At 36.7% G+C, this 22,567-nt stretch overlaps 2 protein-coding genes across 3 annotated transcripts; one reads left to right on the top strand and one right to left on the bottom strand.

Annotated features, from left to right (window-relative positions):
* Nucleotides 1–1,122: 1,122 nt before the first annotated feature.
* On the top strand, nucleotides 1,123–6,645 carry LOC135624448 (protein TONNEAU 1a-like). Its single transcript, XM_065128067.1, has 8 exons — nucleotides 1,123–1,283; nucleotides 2,099–2,231; nucleotides 3,290–3,378; nucleotides 3,487–3,609; nucleotides 5,349–5,494; nucleotides 5,565–5,590; nucleotides 5,663–5,816; nucleotides 6,259–6,645. Exons 1-8 carry the CDS (start codon nucleotides 1,197–1,199, stop codon nucleotides 6,308–6,310), a joined length of 810 nt encoding a protein of 269 aa, XP_064984139.1. The 5' UTR covers nucleotides 1,123–1,196; the 3' UTR covers nucleotides 6,311–6,645.
* An 894-nt stretch (nucleotides 6,646–7,539) lies between these two features.
* On the bottom strand, nucleotides 7,540–18,575 carry LOC135624447 (uncharacterized). 2 transcript variants are annotated; one of them, XM_065128066.1, is made up of 18 exons: nucleotides 18,422–18,575; nucleotides 17,806–17,875; nucleotides 17,135–17,704; nucleotides 16,867–17,043; nucleotides 16,662–16,775; nucleotides 16,283–16,341; nucleotides 16,059–16,125; nucleotides 15,864–15,915; nucleotides 15,648–15,740; nucleotides 15,390–15,473; nucleotides 14,863–15,287; nucleotides 13,532–13,593; nucleotides 13,209–13,278; nucleotides 10,067–10,147; nucleotides 9,864–9,965; nucleotides 8,459–8,583; nucleotides 8,009–8,129; nucleotides 7,540–7,901 (listed from the first exon to the last, which is right to left on the bottom strand). In XM_065128066.1, exons 1-18 carry the CDS (start codon nucleotides 18,463–18,465, stop codon nucleotides 7,788–7,790), a joined length of 2,430 nt encoding a protein of 809 aa, XP_064984138.1. In that variant the 5' UTR covers nucleotides 18,466–18,575; the 3' UTR covers nucleotides 7,540–7,787. The 2 variants fall into 2 exon arrangements, 1 of the variants encoding a protein (XP_064984138.1); XR_010491688.1 differs by lacking the exons at nucleotides 7,540–7,901; nucleotides 8,009–8,129; nucleotides 8,459–8,583 and adding an exon at nucleotides 12,049–12,146 and having other exon boundaries at nucleotides 9,863–9,965.
* Between the last annotated feature and the right edge of the window lie 3,992 nt (nucleotides 18,576–22,567).

Below are 22,567 nucleotides of genomic sequence, written 5' to 3'. Positions count from 1 at the left end.
ATTTTAACCTCCTCGGCCCCTTACATTATTTTGACGCTGCCCAACTCGAGTACCTGTCTTGTGATTGGAAGCGTCGATGTTTCATTATGGGACCCAGCGGAAAAACGTTGCTGACTCCACTGGCAGGGTAGGTGGCTGGAGAGTTCATAAAACACTCCCATACTTCCTCTTCATGAACGCGGCTCATGTACCTCACCTGTGATCTGGAGACTTGATGTTTCACAGTGGGACCCGGAGATAAACCTTGCGGCTTCCACTGACAGACAAGGTGGTTGAGCGGGTACCATTCTGGTAGGAGTGATGGTGGGTTGGTTGGCATGCTAACCGTAAGCTTTAGCACCATAACTATTCATATAAAATATACCATATAGAACAAGGTTTTACTATTTTTCACACTAAAATATCATCTCAATTTGGGTGTCTAGAAACAAAACAAAAAAAAAATCATCTTTTGTACCACTAATTGATTTTTTCCTTTGTTTTTTTTTTTCATCCAACCCAGTAATTAGAGTAGAATTTTCATAAACTTTATTTGTTATAAGTTATCATCACATAATTAACACATTTGTGTTATGTGAATAGCACATCATCTCAAATTTATGTGTCCAAAAAGAAATTATTATTTTGTACCACTAATTGATTTATTTATTGGTTATTATTTTATTCTAGTAAATAATTGGAGTAGAATTTGACGGTCTTCAATCATATGGAATCTGATATTTATGACAAATATAATTTTGTCTCTAGAAATATGAACTCCTATATATTAATAGTGTTATTTTTATGGTTTGTATAAGAAAGCGTGGCTTTTGAACAATGCAACATCTGCACCGTTTGATTTGATCATATCACTTGATTTTTTCTTTCTTTTACCAAATAACGAGTAATAAAGATAGGATATATTGAATAAAAAAATTATTTTTTAATAAATAGATCCGATACGTCATCATGACGAGACCGATGTTGAGGGCACGAGTTGTCGCCGGACTCAATCCGAGCCCAACCCAAATGGCGAAGCCCAATTGCATATGACGGCCGTAGCCGAAGCTCCATATAGAGGGCCGAAGCCCACATTCTTAAACGCCCTGCAATAAGTTCGTTTCTTCCTCTCGCGTCTTCGCCTTCCTTCGCATGCTAAAAGAGGGAAGGAGGAGGCAACGAAAAAGGGTAGGGAGGGAGGGCGAAGGGGCGACGAGATGGACGACTACGCGAGGGAGATGATGGATCTCAAGACCCTCGTCACTCGCACCCTCGAGAAGAAAGGCGTCCTCGCCAAGATCAGGGTCAAATCTCTGCCCCCTCTCTCCCTCTCTCACCCTTTCCCCGCGATCATGATCGATCCCCTGGATGGAAGGGGGTTGGTGCTCGTTGTTCTCCCGTGAGAATTAGGGCTTCGTTGTGTCTTTGATTCCCCTAGATCTTGTTTGTGAAATGGTGAGGTGGATCTCTTGAATGCAGTGTTGCTGTGGGGTTTCGTGGAGTCATCCGTTAATATAACTTGTGTTAATTTACATGGGAATCCTTTGAGGGATGAGATCGGAGTAGAAAAGATCTTCCAGCGGTTGTGAGAAGCTCTGGTTGCAGATCTGCATCAGATCTTTGGGTTCTCGGGACGTGGTATGGATAGAAAACTAGAACGATAGGGCACCTCTTATGTTCTCGAGCTGGTAATCTGATACCTAAGGCTTGCATTAGAACTCCTTTCTTGGGAATCTGCTGCTCCAGAATATTATGCAATAAACTTATGGAATATTTTAGGTGTTGTTGAGGTTTTTGGAAGCCGAAGATTAGGATATGCCCTTGATGGAGCGTCTGGGTTTTGCCTCATTTCATTGTGTTGTCTACTTTATTTCAGCCTCAATGACCATATTAATGGTGGCAAGTTTGAAGAAAGTTCAAGTTGAATACTGTTGAAAGTACCATCTGTTAATGCCACATCTCTAGTACGGCATTATTAGTCAGTTGTTTCAGGAATTCTGTTTTGTGTTTCCATTTTCAACTGTCTGACATTAGTGTTAGTCTTTACCACCTCTAGTTGATTAGCTTAAATATTAAGATAGCCAAGGTTTCTGTGGTTTACATTTGAATTTAATTTTAGGCTGAGCTCAGAGCAAGTGTATTTGAGGCAATAGAAGAAGAGGATCAAGTTCTTGAAAATGATGACAATGTTCCTCCTGCATTACTAGGGAGCTGCAATGACCGAGCAAAGCAACTGCATACCTCTCCTTCAGGTTTTGAATTTTCTACTAAGTGAACCACTCTTTGGCAACTAGTTATGTCTCTTGTCATGCCTTGAAATTTTTTGTCATGAAAACATGTTCTTTTACGGAATCATGTGGGTAAAGGATTGCGTTCCGTGTTATTTTTCTGTCATGCAATTACTAGGAAACATCAGTCCTAAGTGTGGATAAGTATTTGATTCATGGATCTGTTCTGCAAATATGATATTTCTATGTGCTGAGAATAAGAACCGAAAGCCTTTGTTTAGTAGCATATTAACTAATTTAAGTAATTAATATTTTCTGGATAAGCAAGACAGATAGGATGAATTTGGAGTTGGTAAGTGCTCCCACAAGTAAGGGCAGTTGATTCCTCATTATTTGGTCATGGAGTGAATTATTTTGGTGTATATTGCTTCTAGGCATTGGCAAATGGTTATAATTTTCTCTTTTTGATTACTAATATATGATTTTCTCGTCTACTCTAGTTATTAAGTAATGTTAGATATACGTTTTTATGTAAGGCTTGACATACTTGATTGGTGATTTGATGTATTGCATTGTTATCTATTTGAAATTAGTTTTGTCTGGTCGAGACATGAATTATATAATTTTAATTTACACAGATTTATTGGTAGGCCATTAGGTACTTTACTGATCTCATCTAGATTGCAAGTACTACTCTTTGAGCTTGAGATTAATTTATGGAGATTTCATTAATTATTAAACCTAGTTAGTCATACAAGGATTTTTGGTTGAATAGTTTGATAAGTGCCAGTCATTTGTTTAGCCAAAATTAACTAAGCTAAGTGCACATACTCTTTGTTTGTACGATTGTGAGTCTTGCTAAAAAGTAACAGGAAATTTAAACCAGCAACAAATGCTCTTTATATAGGCTTTCCTCAGACATCATGCAACACGAGGACCTTTTTCTTCAGAAGTTGCCACATTCATCTAATAGGTCTTGTTGTATACAATTCTGTAATCCACTGTTAGCATCATGTTGAAGAAATTAAACCCATAATGGTGTGGTGAGATGGATGATATTGTGAAAGTTGTGTTGCTTGCAGGAAGGTTATTAACAGCACTAATTTGCGAATATTTGGACTGGGCCCAGTTAGGCCACACACTCAAAGTTTATCTGCCCGAGTGTAATTTGGTAATCATGTAAACTTCCCTTTGGTTTGTTGTTGTCTTAAGAAGTTCCACATGTCGATATCATGGATTTACTGTTTTTCTTCTTGTTCATGGTATTCTTGCTCTTCAGCAAAAGGACTTCTGGAAAGAAGAATTGAAAGATTTTAGTAACAAAAATCAGTATGATTCGAACAAGAATGGTGATAGTGGTCCACTGCTCTTAGAAGTTCTTGAAGGATACTTAAAATATGAGGTTTGGTGCCCCTATGTGATTTTTATTCTTTTTCATGATCCTTTTGAGTTACACTGTCGTTGGAATTACGTTGATTTCCTGAAGTAAAAATGTATTTATACTAGTCCTAGCCAACTCTTTTCTTTTGCTTTTATAATTAAAAAGAATCTTGATAACAATTATTGGATGAAATATCTTACAAATTATGATCTACTTTATGCCATATTTTTTTCATCATTATAAGATAAATTGATCATTCCCTCCTGAGCTGTTTTGGTTGCAATTGGCCGTCATTTGTCAAGTGTTATTTTCAGCTTCAAGTGTTGTGGAAATGGCATTTAAGATGATGTATTCATGATCCAGCCATCCAGAAGATATACCCAACCTTGTAAAGCTCTGATATTAAACACTTGACATTTTCTATGTTATGTACATCTAAGCCACCTGTATTAGTAGATGCATAAAGCAGTTTGAAGTTCCCAATTCTGTAGAAAAATGTTTTAAGATTTATTCAAGCATATCATGAAGGTGCATTGCGAAACAAGTTCCAAGACTACCTTTGCTTTGTCACAAAAGCCTTCAGCGCGGAAATCACCTTGGATAACAGTATAACAAAAAGCGAGATAGATACTCCAATTGGTACATAACGGGAAGAGCACTAAACAACTAATTGGTGTATGTATCATCGGATAGATTATCACATTCAGCTATTTAGATGGACTGAATCACCCTGATAAAGTTAGCCCATTTCATTTGATGAGTAGTATAAGCTTTTCCTGTAAAACAATGGAAATAGTATTTGTACTCCAAATGTTGAAATGCAAAAGCAGAAAGACTTGTTCTTAAACAAATGTATAACATCTTTATATTTTGCACTGATAGCTGGAGATGAATATTTTGGTTTCTAATACTTATGTTTTATCATCAAGAAGCATTAACTCTTTGAGACATAAAATGGTCCCAGGATGAAAGATTTATATAATTTTATGCTAGCTCAGCTTGGATTTTCTTTTATTTCTTTTTGTGATTTTTTGGTGTTTTATTCTGATCTCTCAAAATTATTTAAACCTTCATAATGTTGGGTGCATGTGAAAACTGGAGCCTCTTAAATTTTAATACCTTTAATTGTTTCTCTACTCGAAGCTAGATTTCCTAAATGATTCTACGTTGAATCCTTATTAAAGAAAATTTGCCTCGTTCACTTCCATCTTGCTGATAGCTGCAGGGAGTTGATAACCTGCATCTCTAGACTCTTCCAGGAAAACAATGTGTGATTTTGACTTTCTGCTAGGCTGCAAGTTGAAAGAGCAAAAGGGCAAACACACTACATGAGGCTCTGCCAATCCTAGTGAAGGCCAAGATAGCCAGCTTTATCCCTACAATTAGAGAGGTTATTCTTGTGACTGGAATCTTGGTCACATAGGTCGCAAAGGGCAAATCCTTCGTATTGATAATGAACAGTGCTAAAATTTTAAGATCTTGAATTAGACTAAAGCCACATTCTGGTAACATCTGTTGTATCTCTTGATGTACCCTACTACACTATTATGGTCATTGCATGCCCTCCATGTCTTCATCTTGAATGTCTCAATCTCGGGATGTTAAAATTTGGAATATATATGGCAGTATGAGTGTCTGTTTATTTGTAGAATGCAATTGATATTAGCATTAGTCTGGTGCTGTCTACAGTGGAATTAATAAGTGTGTTATCTAGGGATTCTTATGATGATTATTGCTTCTTTATCATAATTGCTGCACAGAATTTGACCCAAAATAGGATGGCCGGAGGAGGGAGTTTAATCAATTCAGAGACAGAGTCACTATCTAGCGGGGAGGCCAGGAATGTCCGAAGGCCATTTTCATCATCATCATCTGCTGCACACGGAGGCTTACCTTCTTTGGACAGGTAAGTTTAACTTTTAGTTAGCTTCTGTTTTGGGACCTTTCTGATGGGATTTTTTTATGGTTGATGCTAGGCCCATCCCTCTTACTCAGTCATCAGGTAACTAAAAGGTTTTTGTATATTTGTGCTCTCGTTTTTCTGCTTACCCTGTCTTTCATTTTATGGTTCCAGATCGAAAGTCAAGTTCCTCAGTTCCTACGACTAGGAAGGACGATTACATGTGGAGATATGATGCTGAGATCTCAGAAGATGTAATGCGAGCTGCAAATGCTTTAGAAAACATTCAGCTCGACAGAAAAGCACGGAATTTGACAACATCTTGGAGGTTAGTGTCCTGTGACATTTTCTGCCGTATTACATGTTTGTTCTTGCACCTTGAAGTTCATGAATATAGGTTTGAACATTATTGATTGTCTCACCACATGAAGTTTTCTTGTCACTTTAGTGGGTCACGATGCAACTGCCTGTCAGCAATAACTTTATAATTGCCTTCTTTGTTTGTGCATGCTGAGGCCTTTGCTGGAGCTGTCTTTGCAAAGGAATATTCCTATGTATTATTGTGACTGTTCTTTTAAAATTAATTAAACTGAACCTAGTTGGTCTGACTATAAAAAAGCCAGCCTAATGGTTTCATTTTACATTTTTGAAGCTGTTCATGTGCAAATCATCTCACACAAATCTCTGTGCAGTATTTTCTTGGGATCGTTGATTTTGGCAAGTACTAACTCATTTGGAATTGACACGCTTTGCCCTCATTGTTGATGCAGGCATGCAAACAATGGCATTATGGAAGACGATGGCACGGTGGATCGTCGTTAGCATGACTTACAGCTTCTGTTACGTTTCTAGCTTGTTTCGGTTTTGTGCGTACAACGTCAAGACTAAGAAGCTGTTCCAGTTGCTGATCTCCCCCTTCTTCCCCGTTGGAGCTTTCTATTAATGCATTGGGGTTCACACGATTGTCTCTGATGTTGTTTTCAGCACCTGTAGTTGATTCATGTATCCCCCTTGTAATGCCTATCATTTAGGACCTGCTGAGGCTTTTGCTTTTCCAAATCACAGTAATATCATCATCTCAACATATGCCCAGTAAGTGCTTTGCTTGTTGCTGATCTTCTAATAAACTCAATTGTTCCTGGGGCATTCTTTTGTCACATTGGTAGTTTGATTGAATGTGGCTCTTCTTGATGTGTATTTTGAACGTCCAACGATGCACATACTTCTTGTGCTTCTACGATGATAAAAAGTCTTGTATCCTGTGATTGATGGTGATACGATGCACATACTTCTTGTGCATTGTTCTGCGAGCTAATTAAATTGGTTGACTCACTGTCAGACAGAACACGAGCCATGTCCATTTTATCTCCGTGATCAAAGCAGTCATGCTTGGCGGCCAGGACACTTCAAGGCACACTGTTGTCCCTGGCTATGTAGGATCAGAGGAAAGGAAAAGTGATGCAATGGATTCTCGGGGAAAGGAGGTATTAGAAAATATTCTCACGATACACTACGCGTCGGTTTCCTAAAATTTCTAATAAGAACTTATTTGTTTTTTTTGTTGAGATTTAAACTTCAAAATTTACAATTCCAAATGGTAAAAAAAAAAAAAGTATATCCTGGCACAGTGGGTGCTCAATAATGGGTAGAACTTTTGAAACCTTGGCATTTCGTATCGGAGGTATCGAATGGTTCAAACCTGAAGTGTCAACAAGGCCTGCAGGGATGGGACACGATCCTTCGAGGCGCCGCTTCACATGTCAACATACTAACACCACAACGCATTGCAGTATCGGAATTCCCAATTCAATATCCTCCAGGGAGATTCCTGTAGCAAGTCAAGGGAGCATCACATCATAGTTAAACATTGTTCTGTTTAAAAAGTTAAAAGAGGCTACAAACCAGCAATAATTAACTCCGTCGAACTTCGTAGTAGTTTCGGCCTTCGCTAGGCTAGTTTGGCTCACATAACTTGGAGCAGAGATGCAATGTTTTTTTTTTTTTCTCTTTTTATCTCCTTTGCTCACAATTTATTGTTCATGATCAATCAATGGATGGGATAATATATACTATTTCTTCAGTAAATTACAACAAGAATTACATAACCTACAAGTCTAAGAAAGCACACAAATCCCTCTCTCTCTCTCTCTCTCTCTCTCTCTCACCTTCTTGGCGGGCACAACAGGTTAGGGCAAATGATTGAAATTAAATCATAACTAATTGATAATTATGATAAATATAGAAAAGGAATTATGTGACTGCAACTTAAACAGGTGGTGAAATCACCGTCTCCCAAGTTTCACTTCTCTGGCTCTTGATGCCCATTCATATCTCTCTTCGGAGTTTGCACATTCTGTTCCCCGTCATTGTTGAGCTTTGCATCAGTGGAGTCCTCAGGATTATTCTGTTTGCCCTGGAAATATATGGATCATACTCGATCTATCATAAACAAAGTATCTGAAGGCAAATGTATCAAGTGAAATTGAAACTTTCAGAGATGTGAAACATTACAGGATTTACCTTGTTCTTGTCGCGCCAACCAAGTACAAATGGCCTAGCAAGCAAGCTTATTTTTCTAGGAGGGATATCCTGAGATGTGTCTTGACTTGTTCGAACAGGTGAATTATCCGCAGTTGGTGTCCTGACAAGAAGAACATCACAAAGACAACTGTCCATGAACAGTGTGTTTACATCAAATAGTTAATTGAGCCGAGAAAGCAGTGTGAATGATCTAAACGTATCATCAAGGATTGGCACGACACTGCATGTATGCCCTCATGCTGTAAAATGATAATAAAAATTAAAAAAGAACAGGACCACACAAAGATCAAAAGATCATGATAATTTCAAGTATCATAGACTAGCTTTACTGACAAACAAGGGTAATAACAAGTCAACAGAAAGAGATGCTCATCTAGAAAGTATTGGGAGTAAAAGCAGAGTTGGCTACCAGTGGTTCAACACACATACCTTGGAGAGCTTAATGCTTTAAGCTGGCTGGACTGGTATTGCAATGTAGCCTCTAGCATCGTCTCTGCCATTACTGCCCTGTCCTCCATTTGTGCAAGTAATGACATGGCTTCTTCATATTTTTCCTGCATATATCTCGATGAATGGGTAAAAAAGACCAGAAAGTCGAGATAGAATAGAATAGTCAGATTTAGATGACAATTCTGACATAAAAGAGAACTAAACGTAAATTAGAAGAACCAAAATTTTCATGCAATAAAGGTTTAGGATGGCAGCAACAATTGCCAAAGAATTTACAAATGCAGGAATTAGAAGTCAGAACTTGGTTGTAGTACGAAAGGTATGTTGGTACCAAAAAGTTAGAAGTTCGAACTTAGGTGTAGTAGAAAAGAGTAGATTATGTATACTTTGTCAGCTAACTGTTAAAAGATTGACAACAAAAATTAAGGAGTCAGTCTTGTGGTTGCTTTGCTTACTCTTCAGGCAACTAGTAGAAGGAAGCTCAATATTCCCATAGGGCTCAGAGTTCTAGCTAGATAAAACAATTATACAAGTTTTAACTACACTTTAGCTTTCAGTTCCAGCCTTGTTTGTAGTATTATCCGTATTGCACATCTCAAAGGACTATCACATTTTGTTTCACAGATTCTTGAAGTTCAAACCAATGTGGCAGGAATGCTAAGAACAAAGATGTAAATGCTATGCAAAAACTGACGATAATATGACAAGTCAGGCCATCTCTATAACCCAGACCAGCACATGCCAGATATACCTTAGCATGACGTTTTTCTTTTTCTTTACAACCTTAGCAAGCAAGCTGAAAGATGCACAAAACACTGTGAATATCATTGCATATTCAATCAGAACCAAGCAATGGCAAAGAATTACCAAATGGCCATAACTAACATACATCAGTTTTACATCCTTTAAGATGCCCAACTTCCACAGAAACCACCAAATAAGAAACTGTCCTAGTACAAGTTTCAATCTTGATATTTACATATATTTTATATCCTATTTCCAAGCAAAACTGGCACTTCTTGGCATACATCATGGATTTTTTATTCTGAAAACAACACCATAACTGATATCTATACTACCTAGTATCGTCATGATATCAACCAATTTCATTCTTTTAACTAGCTGAGGAAGAATTTGCAAATTTATGAAGCCGGGTGGACGAATTTTCCATCTCCAAGGGAAAACACTATTATCTCCTATCAAATAAATTCCTAATTCCCCTTTTGGGGCTTCTACTCTCACGTAAAGTTCTTGTTTCGACAATTCAAAATTGGGTGAAGGTATTCTGCCCTTTTATGGTCACCGTATCTATTTCCACCTAGAAATTAAGTAGAGATAGTAGTATTTGGATCAAAATGCATAAACACCATAGATGAGAAAGAACCTGGAGGGCATTGACAGCTTGACGCTGATTAGCAGCCTCTTGCTCAGCAAAGAGGCGAGCATCTTCTGTGACCTTCTGTTCTTGTTCAACCCGCATCAATACCTTCATAAGTAAAAAACCATTAGTTTATAAAACCATAAATACAGAAAGCACGAAAGGAGAATCATAGATCAATACACAGGTAGAAATGGAGTATGACACACCTCAAGCATGACACGCTCTTGTTCCTGCTTGTCTGCTAGAGCCTGTCGCAACTCAGTTAATTCTTGCTCCAACTGCTCAACCTGATAACAGTAGCAATTCAATTTATCAGGTTTTGATATAAAACGAAAATGATACAATTGTAAGTTATGCCAGATTCAATAGTCTGCTTGGCTTTGTGATTGCACCTTTATAAGATATCTGATATAGTACAGTTCTTTACCATGTAAAAGCAAATAAAGAAGGTTTTATGGACTACTAATTGGTCGATTTGAAATCTGATCTTTTATTCCTGAAAAAGATTACCAGGGGATTATCTATTATAAGCCTCCTATGCACTACAACCCATAATCAACAATTGTTCCTGTCCAATCTTCTGAATGTAGAAAACTTATGTCTACATAGACCCTAAGAGTTTATGGTACAATCATTCAAGTATATGATGCATTACACATACCAAGAAGATACTAATACTTTAGTTAGTCAAAGATCTGTAGAAACATGACATGATTTACTCTTGTTGGAACTAGTCAAACTGAAATATGATATCACAGAACTTCAAAACATCACAAGCATGTGATGTATATTATTGTGCCTCCAAAGAGGCAAAGGAGTCTCTGCCGTTAACAGCAGAGCATACGGATCTTAAATGGGGGCAATAGGTGAGGACTGTAGGTGATGTTCGGCATAGCAATTTGTTTGGTGTTAAGAAGGTCCACTTAGGCATCAACAGTTTAAACATCAAAAGACCAAGAATGTTGAGATAATTAATGTCTGAACTCTGAACTAATATGTTTAAGTTGAATAGCCAGCGCATGTAACCATTATTTCATACTTTAAGATTATCTGCCCAACCCTTTTGCCATAGGTTGAAGGGGGATCGTTTCATTTATAGCAAAGATAAAATGTATGTAATGCAAGAAATTGGACCGAAATGTGGGAAAAAAAACTGTTTTAGGATACCAGCTATCTTGGCTTGGGACAGCCTCTTTTCCATGGCACACACACAATTTAAACCGCAACAGGCCACCGAGTGAACCAAAAAGGGATCTTTAAGGTGACTTCCACCTTCTAAGTTAATCCTTCCCAAATGAAGATGACCAGGCTCAGAGCTAAGAAATTATTTACATGTTTAATTAATTTGGTCATTATCAGAAACATGCTTCTTTCTGAGCAAACTCTTAATAATGGTTCAGTGTTGATCAGCTACGTTAGTCTAGATATGTCTAATGGAACTTTAACTCTCCAGAGAGGACGAACAAAACCAGCCAACAGCAGCAAAAGGGCAAAACTTAGTCATTGCTTTACTGATCCCTAATTCAGCACAATCCTCCATCAGCAATACCCAAACGAGAAATAGAGAAGATCTATAGAACTGACCCCAGATACTTGGAGCTTCTTGTTGTAGGCATATCAACTCTTTTCTCAGAGAAGACAATCTAAATATAGTGATGCATAAATTATATATCATTATTGTATGAATAGACACAATAATTCAACTTGTGTTATTTCCTATAAAATATTTATAACTCATAATATATCCAATGCTGTTATAACCACAGAGAATGTTCCAAATCATGGTTATGAATCTTGCAGTGTATTGGGCATACCACGAACTATGGTATACTAGTATATTATAATACAAACATATTTCAATATTAGAATAAAACTTTAATGTTTTTGGGCATACCAACAAGTATGTACCAGCCTCAGTGTTTTTAAAAACGCTAGGCACCAAAGTTCCAAAACGCTCGAGACGCTAGGTGCTTGCTTAGGTGCCCACCAGAGCAAAACGATGTGCTCTAAAATATTAAAATATACAAAAATATATAATATAAAATATGGTAACAATAGTTTTAATATCAGTTCTAAGGATTAACAATCCATTGTTAATAGTGGTTATAACAGTGCACAGTAGGGGGGGAGAAGAGGAGTCACCGATGGTGAAAGATAGGGAAGGAGAGGGCAAAGGTGATGGAGGAACCTTCAGACCATGGCAGCGATGACAACGGAGGAGGAAGCTGCAGATGACGACAATAGCGACGGAGAAAGCTGCAACCTATCCCTCAACAGAAGAGGGAGCTGCACACGAAAAAAGCAACGGTGAAGGATGAAGATTTAGACCTTTAAATTGGCGAAGGACTTATCAACAGTGGAAGTGGAAGATTGGACCTTTCCGTCGGTTGCAGAGGACGTAGTGGCAAAACCTAAGGTTGGACTTAGTTGGTTCGATTGAACCAACTAAGTCACTATTGAATCGAACCATAGTCAAAAATAGTCAACTTGTTGGATTCAATAGGGTGCTCACCCGAGGCGCCTGGCGCCTAGGCTCAGTCAAGCGCCTAAGCAGCGCTTCAGTGAAGCGTGTCGCCCAGACCCTATGCGAGGCGCTCGGGCCTCGCCTCGCCTTAAAAACATTGACCAGCCTAACATAGTTCCTAAATCAATAGCAAATAGAGCTATTAAACCTTACTAAAAAATAACATAATATTTCATATCTAGGCTTTTAAATGCCATGGATCATGTTCAAGGGAGCCAATCTTCAATTTAGAGCCTCCATGATTGATTTTGAGGAGATAGGGTTGGAGTCACAATCCTATAGATAGGTAGCTCAACAATATACAGTTAGTGGACTATATATAGTAATAGCAAAAATTAGATTCTCTTGGTCCAACATTTGTTCTTATTTTATATTGTCTCCAAGAAACTGAAAAGATATACCCAGCATATGTGATAAACACAAGAATAACTAGAGAAAAAAAAGCTTTACCGCCAAACAGATGGCTGGCAGCAACTATCTATGGAACATAACAAACATATATATGCATATATGCATATATGAGTTCATTATATGTACAAGTATATATGAATAAAGATTTCAATACCAGTTCACACCACATTATTGTATAGTACCAGGTCAGACAAGTCTATGATCGCAATGCCATGTACCAATGGTGCACTGTAGGAAAAAATTGTAATATTTTTGAAGTGTCAGTGCTCTTTGATGCATTGGTAAACTGTGTACTATTCAGTTTGAATCCATGGGCATATATTTGTTTAAATATACAGTCCATAAGAATATGAACTACTTTAGCCATGAGCAAGAGACAATTTTAGTCGTCACAACATTATATTTCACATTACCTTTGCACTTAAAATGCGTCTATTATCCTGCTTCACCATCTCCATCAATGCTGTCTCCAACTCCTCAGCTCTTGGAAAAGAACAAGAACTTTAATTCCATATAATTGAAAAATGTATTAATGTAGTCATTGATAAAAACGAGGATCATTGCTCCAGATTAAGTGTTATAGGAACATATTTCATCATGAAATAAAATCAATATCATTCACTCTAGTAGAAAAAATAGGTATCAAACACTTACATTTTAACATAATAGCTAAGATGAAATTTCTAAATCCTAGATTTCTAATATGATTATCAATAAGATGTTAAAAACCACAAACCTGAGGGTAGCAGATCTTTTCTCCTCCAGCAATCTACACAGTTCCACCTTTAACCATGTGGCCTAAAAATAAAGGAATACAGAAGAAATTCAAATGATTCCAAGTGGTCCTCTAAACTTTTTTACTCAAAATAATAAGGCCTGCTAAAGGCACAAGACCCTTCAGTTCAACTTCACAAAAAGAATCAGGAAAAATGCCTTCTAAAACCTTCAGCCTTATATGCTCTTTATTTGTTATATTTTGACTACACTTGACAGATAATTCATATGAAGTGCCCATTTCAACAAAAGAAATTACAATGGTAGGCAAGCTTGGTCTTCGTTTCCAATTAATTTCAGTTACTTGAAAGCTAATTAGGCAGATGATCATGTTTCTAAAGATAATCAATGTGTCTATTTTCAGTCCTTGGGCCTTAGCCACGGTTGACGACCAAGGTAAACCAAGTAGATGGCCTACACTCTTATTTACTGCTCTAACTTGGTGAAATTTGGAGATGCTAAATATCACACAATTCAAACTTGATATATTAAGTGAAAGAAGCCACAAAATATTAAAATAAGTAGCATGTTTTTTTGTTGACTAATAAGAAAACTCTTTTTCTAAACTTTCGTAAATAAGATTTAAAAGACAGATTACAAGCTTTAATAATTTTTATAGAAAAAAATAATTTTGGTAAGACATTGTTAGCAGATAACACCTGATTGCCTCAATTTGATTCTAGTGTTTTTTCCCCATAGCACAAGTTAGTACAATTTATATTTTTCGTAATTCTCCTAATTATATGATAATACATTACCATATGTTTTGTTGTCCTATTCGACATGTATATTATTTGATTGATTTAGAATGACAATCATACAAAAGTAAGAATTTTGGTAGTCATCACTAGATGTGGCAGTTACACCTGTCTATTCCAAAATATATAAGAAGATAGCAAAGTTAGAGACTTATAAAGAAAATGAGACAACGCACTATCCAACAGTTGTCATAGATCTTTTTTTTTTTTGAAAAAACTAAAAGAAAGCAACAATTTCTCAAATTGGAAGTTAAAACTGTGCTTCAGAATGAGCACATCAGAGAACCAGATCCAGCATTCAGGCTTAGGTAACCACTTTTTGCACTGACAGTAGTTTATTTTTCTAAGCAGTAACCACTTTTAAATTTTATTATGTATTAAATGTCCTGAAGATGCCATAAAAAGTGCACACCGCCTATCCTGTGTTGGAAGTAGTAGTTGCATCATTAATCTATTTCTCTAAGTTGCACTATTGATCATCTCAATCTTGAAATTAGTAAAAACACATAATAACAGGAAAAAATAGAAGCAATACCTGTTCTTTAAGATCAGGTAGAGAATCCAACTCTGCATCAACTGTCAGAGTACTAAGAATACCATCCAATTTTGCTGAATCAGACTCCATGGACTCTACATCTCCATTGGTGTTCATTTCACCTACATTTTCTTTTGATTTTGCTTCTGATACTAGTGGTCCATTGTCACGCTTGAAACTATATAGTTTAGATGCAAGACCTTTAGAGTCTCTCCAAACACGAAGTCCTTTGGACCTTTCCTCCATGGCAGCAATCACTGATGGTCGATGTTTGTTCCTTAAATCTTGTAGTCTCACCTCATTTATAGGTTGATATCCCATGCAAGCTGTCAAAACAAGCTGGCTACTGTCAAAAGTAGAACCAGCAAGTGACTGCAATAATGTAACTGCATCTCCTGCATCCTTTGTTGTCACAATTGCAGGACCTAGAAATATGCATTAGAAACACAGTGCTTGGTCATATTCCATGCCACAAGTTGTTCTCATATAGTAAAAAAGGTAACAAAAGTGAGTAAATTAACCAGTACCATATAACTCCATCAAAGCTAGTGCTGTTCGAAAAAGCATCTCCCTAGTCCCATCAAACAATAGCACATCCCAGACACGAAGAACTGTGATTTTCAAACATCAAACAAGATGTTAATAAACATATTACATATCACAATCCTGAAATATATGAAACAAGAATGGTAAAAAGAAAGATAGTAATAGAGAAAATTATGTAGAGATAACCTAATAGTTGCAAACTACAGAAGAAAAACATATGAAATCAAATAAAACCTGACCACTTTCCCAGGGAAGCATATTCACGAAAATGGAAAGGAACCAGGGTCCTGTAACCCATGCAACTTGCACTCCAAGATAATCCAGATGATTCACTGCAATATAGTAAAAGAAAATATATGTGAATTACAAATTGTGAATTTACATTTGTTGATATTTTTCCAGCACAATCTTTTAAAGACAGTAAAGATATTAGTAAAAGTACAAGGAGCTAGGACCTAATTTTGGAAATCTTTCACGAACTAAGTCCTCCAAAACAAGTTGGTCCACCTGGTACATATGTGTATGTATTGTCATGTCATAATGTAACAACAAAACCCACCATTATGCAAAAGAGAACATGCAAAATGACTAATAAGTTAGGAACTAAAAGCCAAAAATAAAAAGATAAAAACACTGCAATGGCATATCACCTGAGATTCAATCATTTCCTCAGAGTAGTAACCATCAAAATAGTCATCAATGATACCCATCAAAGTCCTGTGGTACTTCAAGAAACTTAGGATCAGTACTTTTTCTAAGCTATATATACCTAAAGAACAAGATCATTAATTGCACTGCTGAATTATTTAAATCAATCATATGATTTTTCTTCTGCACATGCAAGGGACATCCTTGATTAAAACCTAAGACCCACCAAAATGCATTTTCCTCTGGCATCAGCAAAAGTAGTAATCCTGCAAAGAAATTCATCGCCTGCAGAGCACAAAATAAACATGCTCTATTTAGATATGCAACACCCGAGTTCGAAGGAATATGACTGGAAGCTCACTGAAATAATATAAAGGAATAGCTGAGAGGTGATTCTTATCCACATAATTGCAGAACAATAATGGTTGATCAAACTCAAAGCGTGCTAACATGTGAAGAAAAAGCTCAGAGTGAAAACATAAAAACAGAATCTCGAGACTATATAAGAGCTCCTAGGCTTTGTTGCAAAACTCATGGCAAAACTATTCACAAGAGAATGATAACACCAAACAAATGTATAAAACAAGAATAAGAAGCAAAATTACCTGACAATAACCAACAGATGGATTATGTCGAGCATATGCAGTGAGTAGCCGCCTCAAAGCATTTCTCCCATCCTCATCTAGAGCAGGATGACCAGGGAATGTTCTGGGAAGATCCTGTAACGAGAAAATAAGCAAGTCATACGAAATTCAGCAGCATTAAATTGCCATATCACCTAATGATATTGAACACCATGTTGCCAGATACCTTCTCGATCTGTCCCTTCCATTTTTCAGTTCCCAGAGGTAGTGTTGGTTTGTTTTCACTGTCAGCTTTAAGTGGAGCATCAACTTCTTTGGCATCTGTCTTAGATTCTAGACCTAGCAAATTACTATAATATCCATCTATCCTGCGAGCTCCAACACCAACAAAAGCTTGCCAAAGCTACAATCAAGGAAAATGACAAACATAGATTAGTGGAGACACAAAAACCAGTGGTAGCAACAAGCAATGAAGAGATAACAACTGGAAACACCTCTCCTCTAAGAGCCATTGGAAGCCCCCCACGGACCAAGCACTCCAATTCTTCCTTTGTCTCTTCAGGTATCCCTTGACTAGCCATATTCATATTGGAATCAAAATTTCCCTCATCTCCAGAAGAAGCTTCATGGACTGGCTCAGATCTCTCCACATCATAAAACTCATCATCTGAGTCTTCGGAGGCTCTCGACTCTTCGATAGGAGCAAGGTTCGTCCTACTCCGCTGGGCAACTTGTTCACTGCCTTCCATGAACTTTTTCTTCTTTACTCGATGACTCATCATCTGCTCAATGGCACTAAGGGAAGGCCTGATCTGGGCCCAAATTTGGGCCTGATGAACTCCTCTCTGATTTTCTGTTGTCTCCTTCCCGGATCCAACTTCCTCCTTGCCATCGCACTCGTTAAGCTCATCAGGGCTGCTGTCCTTCTCGGGCACTTCAGCCGCTTCCAAATGTGCCTCAGTTTTATTTTCCCCTGTGGACAAGTCATTGTTGGGCGTACTCTCAAACTCAGCCAGCCTCTCAAGGAACTTGTTCCATCGCTCGGATCTCTCTTCTTCCTCCTCCTGGAATCAAGAACGGTACGATGTCCTAAATTGATCCACGACATCAATGCCGCCAAAAAAAAAATATATATAACGGGAGAAATTGGTGATGGAACCCTTGCCTTGTAAATATTCGCATATTCCCGGTACCTCTGCAAGTGTTGAGGCCGCACTGCAAATCCATATGCATCCCTGTTCTCATCTCCCGCAATTAAGAACAACACACAGATTAAATAAAAAAAATCCTTCAAAATTGAAGCCTTATCCCATAAAAATTCAAGAAATTAGGAGTCAACAGAAGAATTAACCTAATTCTACCTCAACTCAACTGCCATAGAAAAGGGAATCCTAAATGCAAACAGGGCACCATAAAAATGCTCCAATTAGAACATCCATCGACTAATCTACCACTCCAGCTAAAACCCTAGATTCCAGAAGGGGATCTAGGATGTCGATCCGCGAACAAATAATTCACGATCACGCTCGAATTAAGAAAAGAGAAAATCCAGAAAACCCAACACGAAGACACAAAAGATCCAGAGCGCAGAAGCCCAGATCGGGAACTACATTGACCCAATTCTAATCTCAAAGACCCAGATAACAAAACAAATCGGAGCGGAACGAGAGCGCGCATCGCGGAGAGGATAAGCCCGCGACGTGATCAACACGTGGGCGCGATCCATCGCCCCATGACCATCATCAGAACAAGAAAGAGATGGATCGCTGCTCATCACTCACCTCTTGTGCTCGAACGTGATGATCGGGAGGCTCTTCCCCTTCATCGCCGCTCGATCGTGGAGATAGAGGGGTCGAAAGCGAGAAAGAGCGGAAACTGGAAAGATCTTGACTCAGTGTCAACCGAGTGCTATTGCTGGTTTATTATTTATGGCAGTTCATATATACGTACATATATATAATGTATATATATTATTCTATTGATTTGCTTTTGGCTGTGAAACATATATGGATTTGGGGTTGCCGAATGATGACGTGAGGTGAGGTTCCTTTCTTCCAAAAAAAATACTTTCCTCTACCCGTTCGACAGATACCCACTTCCTTAAGTTTCTTATAATTGGAAGAAACAACGACATGGCCAACGCTTTCTCCAATGAAAAGGCGGTACTACGGCGGGTAACCAATACGTGGGTAGAAAAGTATTTATGTTATCTTTATTTTCCTACCTTTCTGTGCCCCGAAAAAGTCGTTCAATATGATTAAGAGCGTCTCCCGGGGGTTAACCACACAGCAAACACGTTCCACGTTCAGCGAATCAGCCACATCATTTACCCCTGTGGTCATTGGCAGACCTTAGTTGGGTCCCACTCGGACCCAACTGTTGGGGCTCTGGAACCCGAAAAAGTCGTTCAATATGATTAAGAGCGTCTCCCGGGGGTTAACCACACAGCAAACACGTTCCACGTTCAGCGAATCAGCCACATCATTTACCCCTGTGGTCATTGGCAGACCTTAGTTGGGTCCCACTCGGACCCAACTGTTGGGGCTCTGTAGGTGAGCGACGAAGTGAGAGTCCAGGAGGTAAGAATAGAGTTTTCATTTTCAGATCTGGAACTCGATAATAACGACGTGAAACGTGGCGCAATGTGATTGGATAATGAGCTGAATAGACATAATCCTAACAAATAAACACATACTTATTATCACAAATAATTCAAAAATAAGGTTTTTGGTGGCTCAATATGCAGATGGATGGGTGATTCGGGTCATTAGCTGCGGCTCCAAACCAAATGGCCATGTTTGGCGGAGAGAAGGCATGCATGGGCTGGCATAGTCCGAGGCACATCAAATCAGCCATGGCATGCGGAGACACACTCGTGGAGGTCACACTGACACGGTTAAATAAATGAGTAATATATTTGGGATGGTATAATCCATGCAAGCGAGAGAGAGAGAGAGAGAGAGAGAAGGGTCGTGGCATCATGTGAGAGCTATCAATTCAGTACTGTACGTCATTCCACCGACATCTTCAAAATAATCTGCATATGTCATCATTATGCTAAGTAAAGCGGCTGATAATTTTATTGTATTTGTTTAAGATATATACTTATTGCTAATATCAATTTCGATCGTATGTGTTTGAAATTGACTGAACGATTATACTCTTATTTATAATGTTAAATATGATTTATACTTCGTTACAATCGAGACTCAATTTTATTTAAATTAAATTATATATAATATTATATGAAAAATTAAATGATGAGTCCACAGATTGGAAGTCAATTCAAATTATATTACCAGTAAAATTTAATATATGTAATTCCAAAAGTAAATTACATACAGTATGTGGATTGCTGACATTGACATATGGTCAATACAACTACAAGAGACATGTAGTCAACATATCAAGTGATAAGATTCAGCATGTCAATGGAGCAGAGTGGCAAAAGGTATCTGACCCACTTTTGTGTCTCACTGAGAAGACAAAAAGATACAAAGCACTTCCCAAAGCAGTATAAAAATGCAGCGGGAATTGAACAAGCTTAAGCGATAATACAATCCAACATAAGTTTTTAGAATTATCAACAACATCATCAAAGTATTTATCATGATATTAAAGCAACTTATGAATTCAAGTCATTTATTTGTCCCTTTTTATTCAAGTCACTTAAGGATATAGTAGATTATTTTTTAATAATTTAAATTTAGAAATTATTTCTGCCATAATAAAATTATTAGAATCTGAGTTATAGAGCAATATTTTTGTTTGTGACGATAAAACTGTGTCTAAATATTATATATATATATATATATATATATATATATATATATATATATATATATATATATATATATATATATATTAGTTTGTGTGATTTTCTTAAAAAATATTCATATTTTTGGTATTTTCGAATTGATATCCCTCATTTTGTATTTTCTCAAACAACCTAATTTAATATCTAAACCATCCTTCAATAATTTTTTTATTTGTTACACTATGTTGGTCTCTTACATTGTTTTTGGTTTGTTATAATATTTTGCTCATCACAATGAAAATATAATAAAGCCTACTTTAGGACACTATAAATTATCTAAATAGATTTTTAATCTCAATCAAATTAACTATAAATTTAAAAATATAATATTATAATGTTTATTAGCAATACAATCCAAGAGACATAATGTTTATTTTGCTCGTCACTTGTAGTTTTTTCCTATATCATTTTACTACTAATTCCATCCATACGTTACATGCATGATTAAAAAAAAGATTTATATTTTAATTTTTATTACTATTATCAATATAAATATAATAAAAATATATAATATTAAAATTAAAATATGTTAATTTACTAAACAAAATTGATAGGATTTCGCCCTGTACACATATACAATATTTTTGACATAGGTACATAATTATAATGTCTAAATAAAAGAAAACTCAAGCATAACATATCCAAAATTTATACATACAAAATATCCATAGGTCATCATCCATATCTACATTGGTACGAGCTTATATATATTCACTTCCTTACCTAATCACTTGGGTGGAATACTAATATCCTTATTCACAAAATATAATATATAGTGAGTAATCACTTAAGTATAAGCCTTTAACACAAAATATAATATATAGTGAGTAATCACTTAAGTATAAGCCTTTAAAGATTTATTCAAGTAAGCATGTATCATATTATGTATATCATATTTTAAAATCATCGTCATAAAATAATTAATAATAAACACCTCATCTTATGATTTTTTTAACGGGTATAATCCTACAACATACTATCAAAATTAAGAGATAAGCTTCTATCTTGAAATAACTCAAAATGCTTATATCCATATATAAAAAATGATAAATTTATTAAATTCTATGCCCTATATTAAACATATGCATGTACTCTCACATCATATGTCATTATAATATATATATGTGCATTCTCATACCGTATATCATAATATATACATGTGCACTCCTATACGGCACGTTATAATATATATTATGATATATACGTATAGTCTCACATTGTAAGTTATAACATATGTGTATTGTATGTTGTAATATATTCATGCACTCCCACATCGCACATCATAAAAAATAGGTATACTCTCTGCATGTCATCATATATATATATAATATATTTTCATTATAATTCATATATTTTTATACTTAAAAAATATATATATTCATATTTAGCTCATTCTTAACTCATGACGATCATATCATTAGAAACATACTTTTCAAAATATATTATGTATACGATAATTTATATGACCTCTATCTTATGGTAAATTAAACTTATACATATTTGATTGAATTCAAAAATGAAGATGTCAAAGAAAATCATATTTCTTAATAATCGAGTTTGTTGGGGAGAGATACACCTATCAAATTAAAGAGCATAATGTCACGAATGGTTGTCGTGCATTCGCAACAACTTCGTTCAACGAACCGTTCATCGCTTTTGCATACTTGTACAGAGACATGACAGCCTATTTTGCCTTGGTTTTATATGTTTTTTTGCTTATAAAAATATATGTTCGAATAGGTTGCAACACTGTAGTGTAACCGCTCATCGCACCGGGTCAAACTATACCAAAATGGCTCCGTTTTTACATGCCACGACTTGTTTTCTGCAAGCTGCAGCTGCACACCAAAATGTTAGCCATCTCAGTACCCTGGAACCCCGTGAGTGGCATAGGGCTGGATAGAGCTTCGATATATTGTCGAGTATTGAACAATCTTCACAAGTTCACACGTTTTCTTGACAGGAACTTGCCTTCATGCCCAGCACCAGGTGAGTAGTTGTTTATAGAATTACAATTGTTTGTTCTACCTTCTAAAGTCCTTATTTTCCTCCTTACCCTCTTTCTCTTATACACGCAAGGTGCTCGCTGAATTGCTTATAAAGTTTCTCT

Source organism: Musa acuminata, chromosome BXJ2-10, assembly GCF_036884655.1.
Source record: "Musa acuminata AAA Group cultivar baxijiao chromosome BXJ2-10, Cavendish_Baxijiao_AAA, whole genome shotgun sequence".
NCBI lineage: Eukaryota > Viridiplantae > Streptophyta > Magnoliopsida > Zingiberales > Musaceae > Musa > Musa acuminata.
Note: the sequence above shows the minus strand (reverse complement) of the source record. Positions and strands in the feature narration are given on the sequence as shown.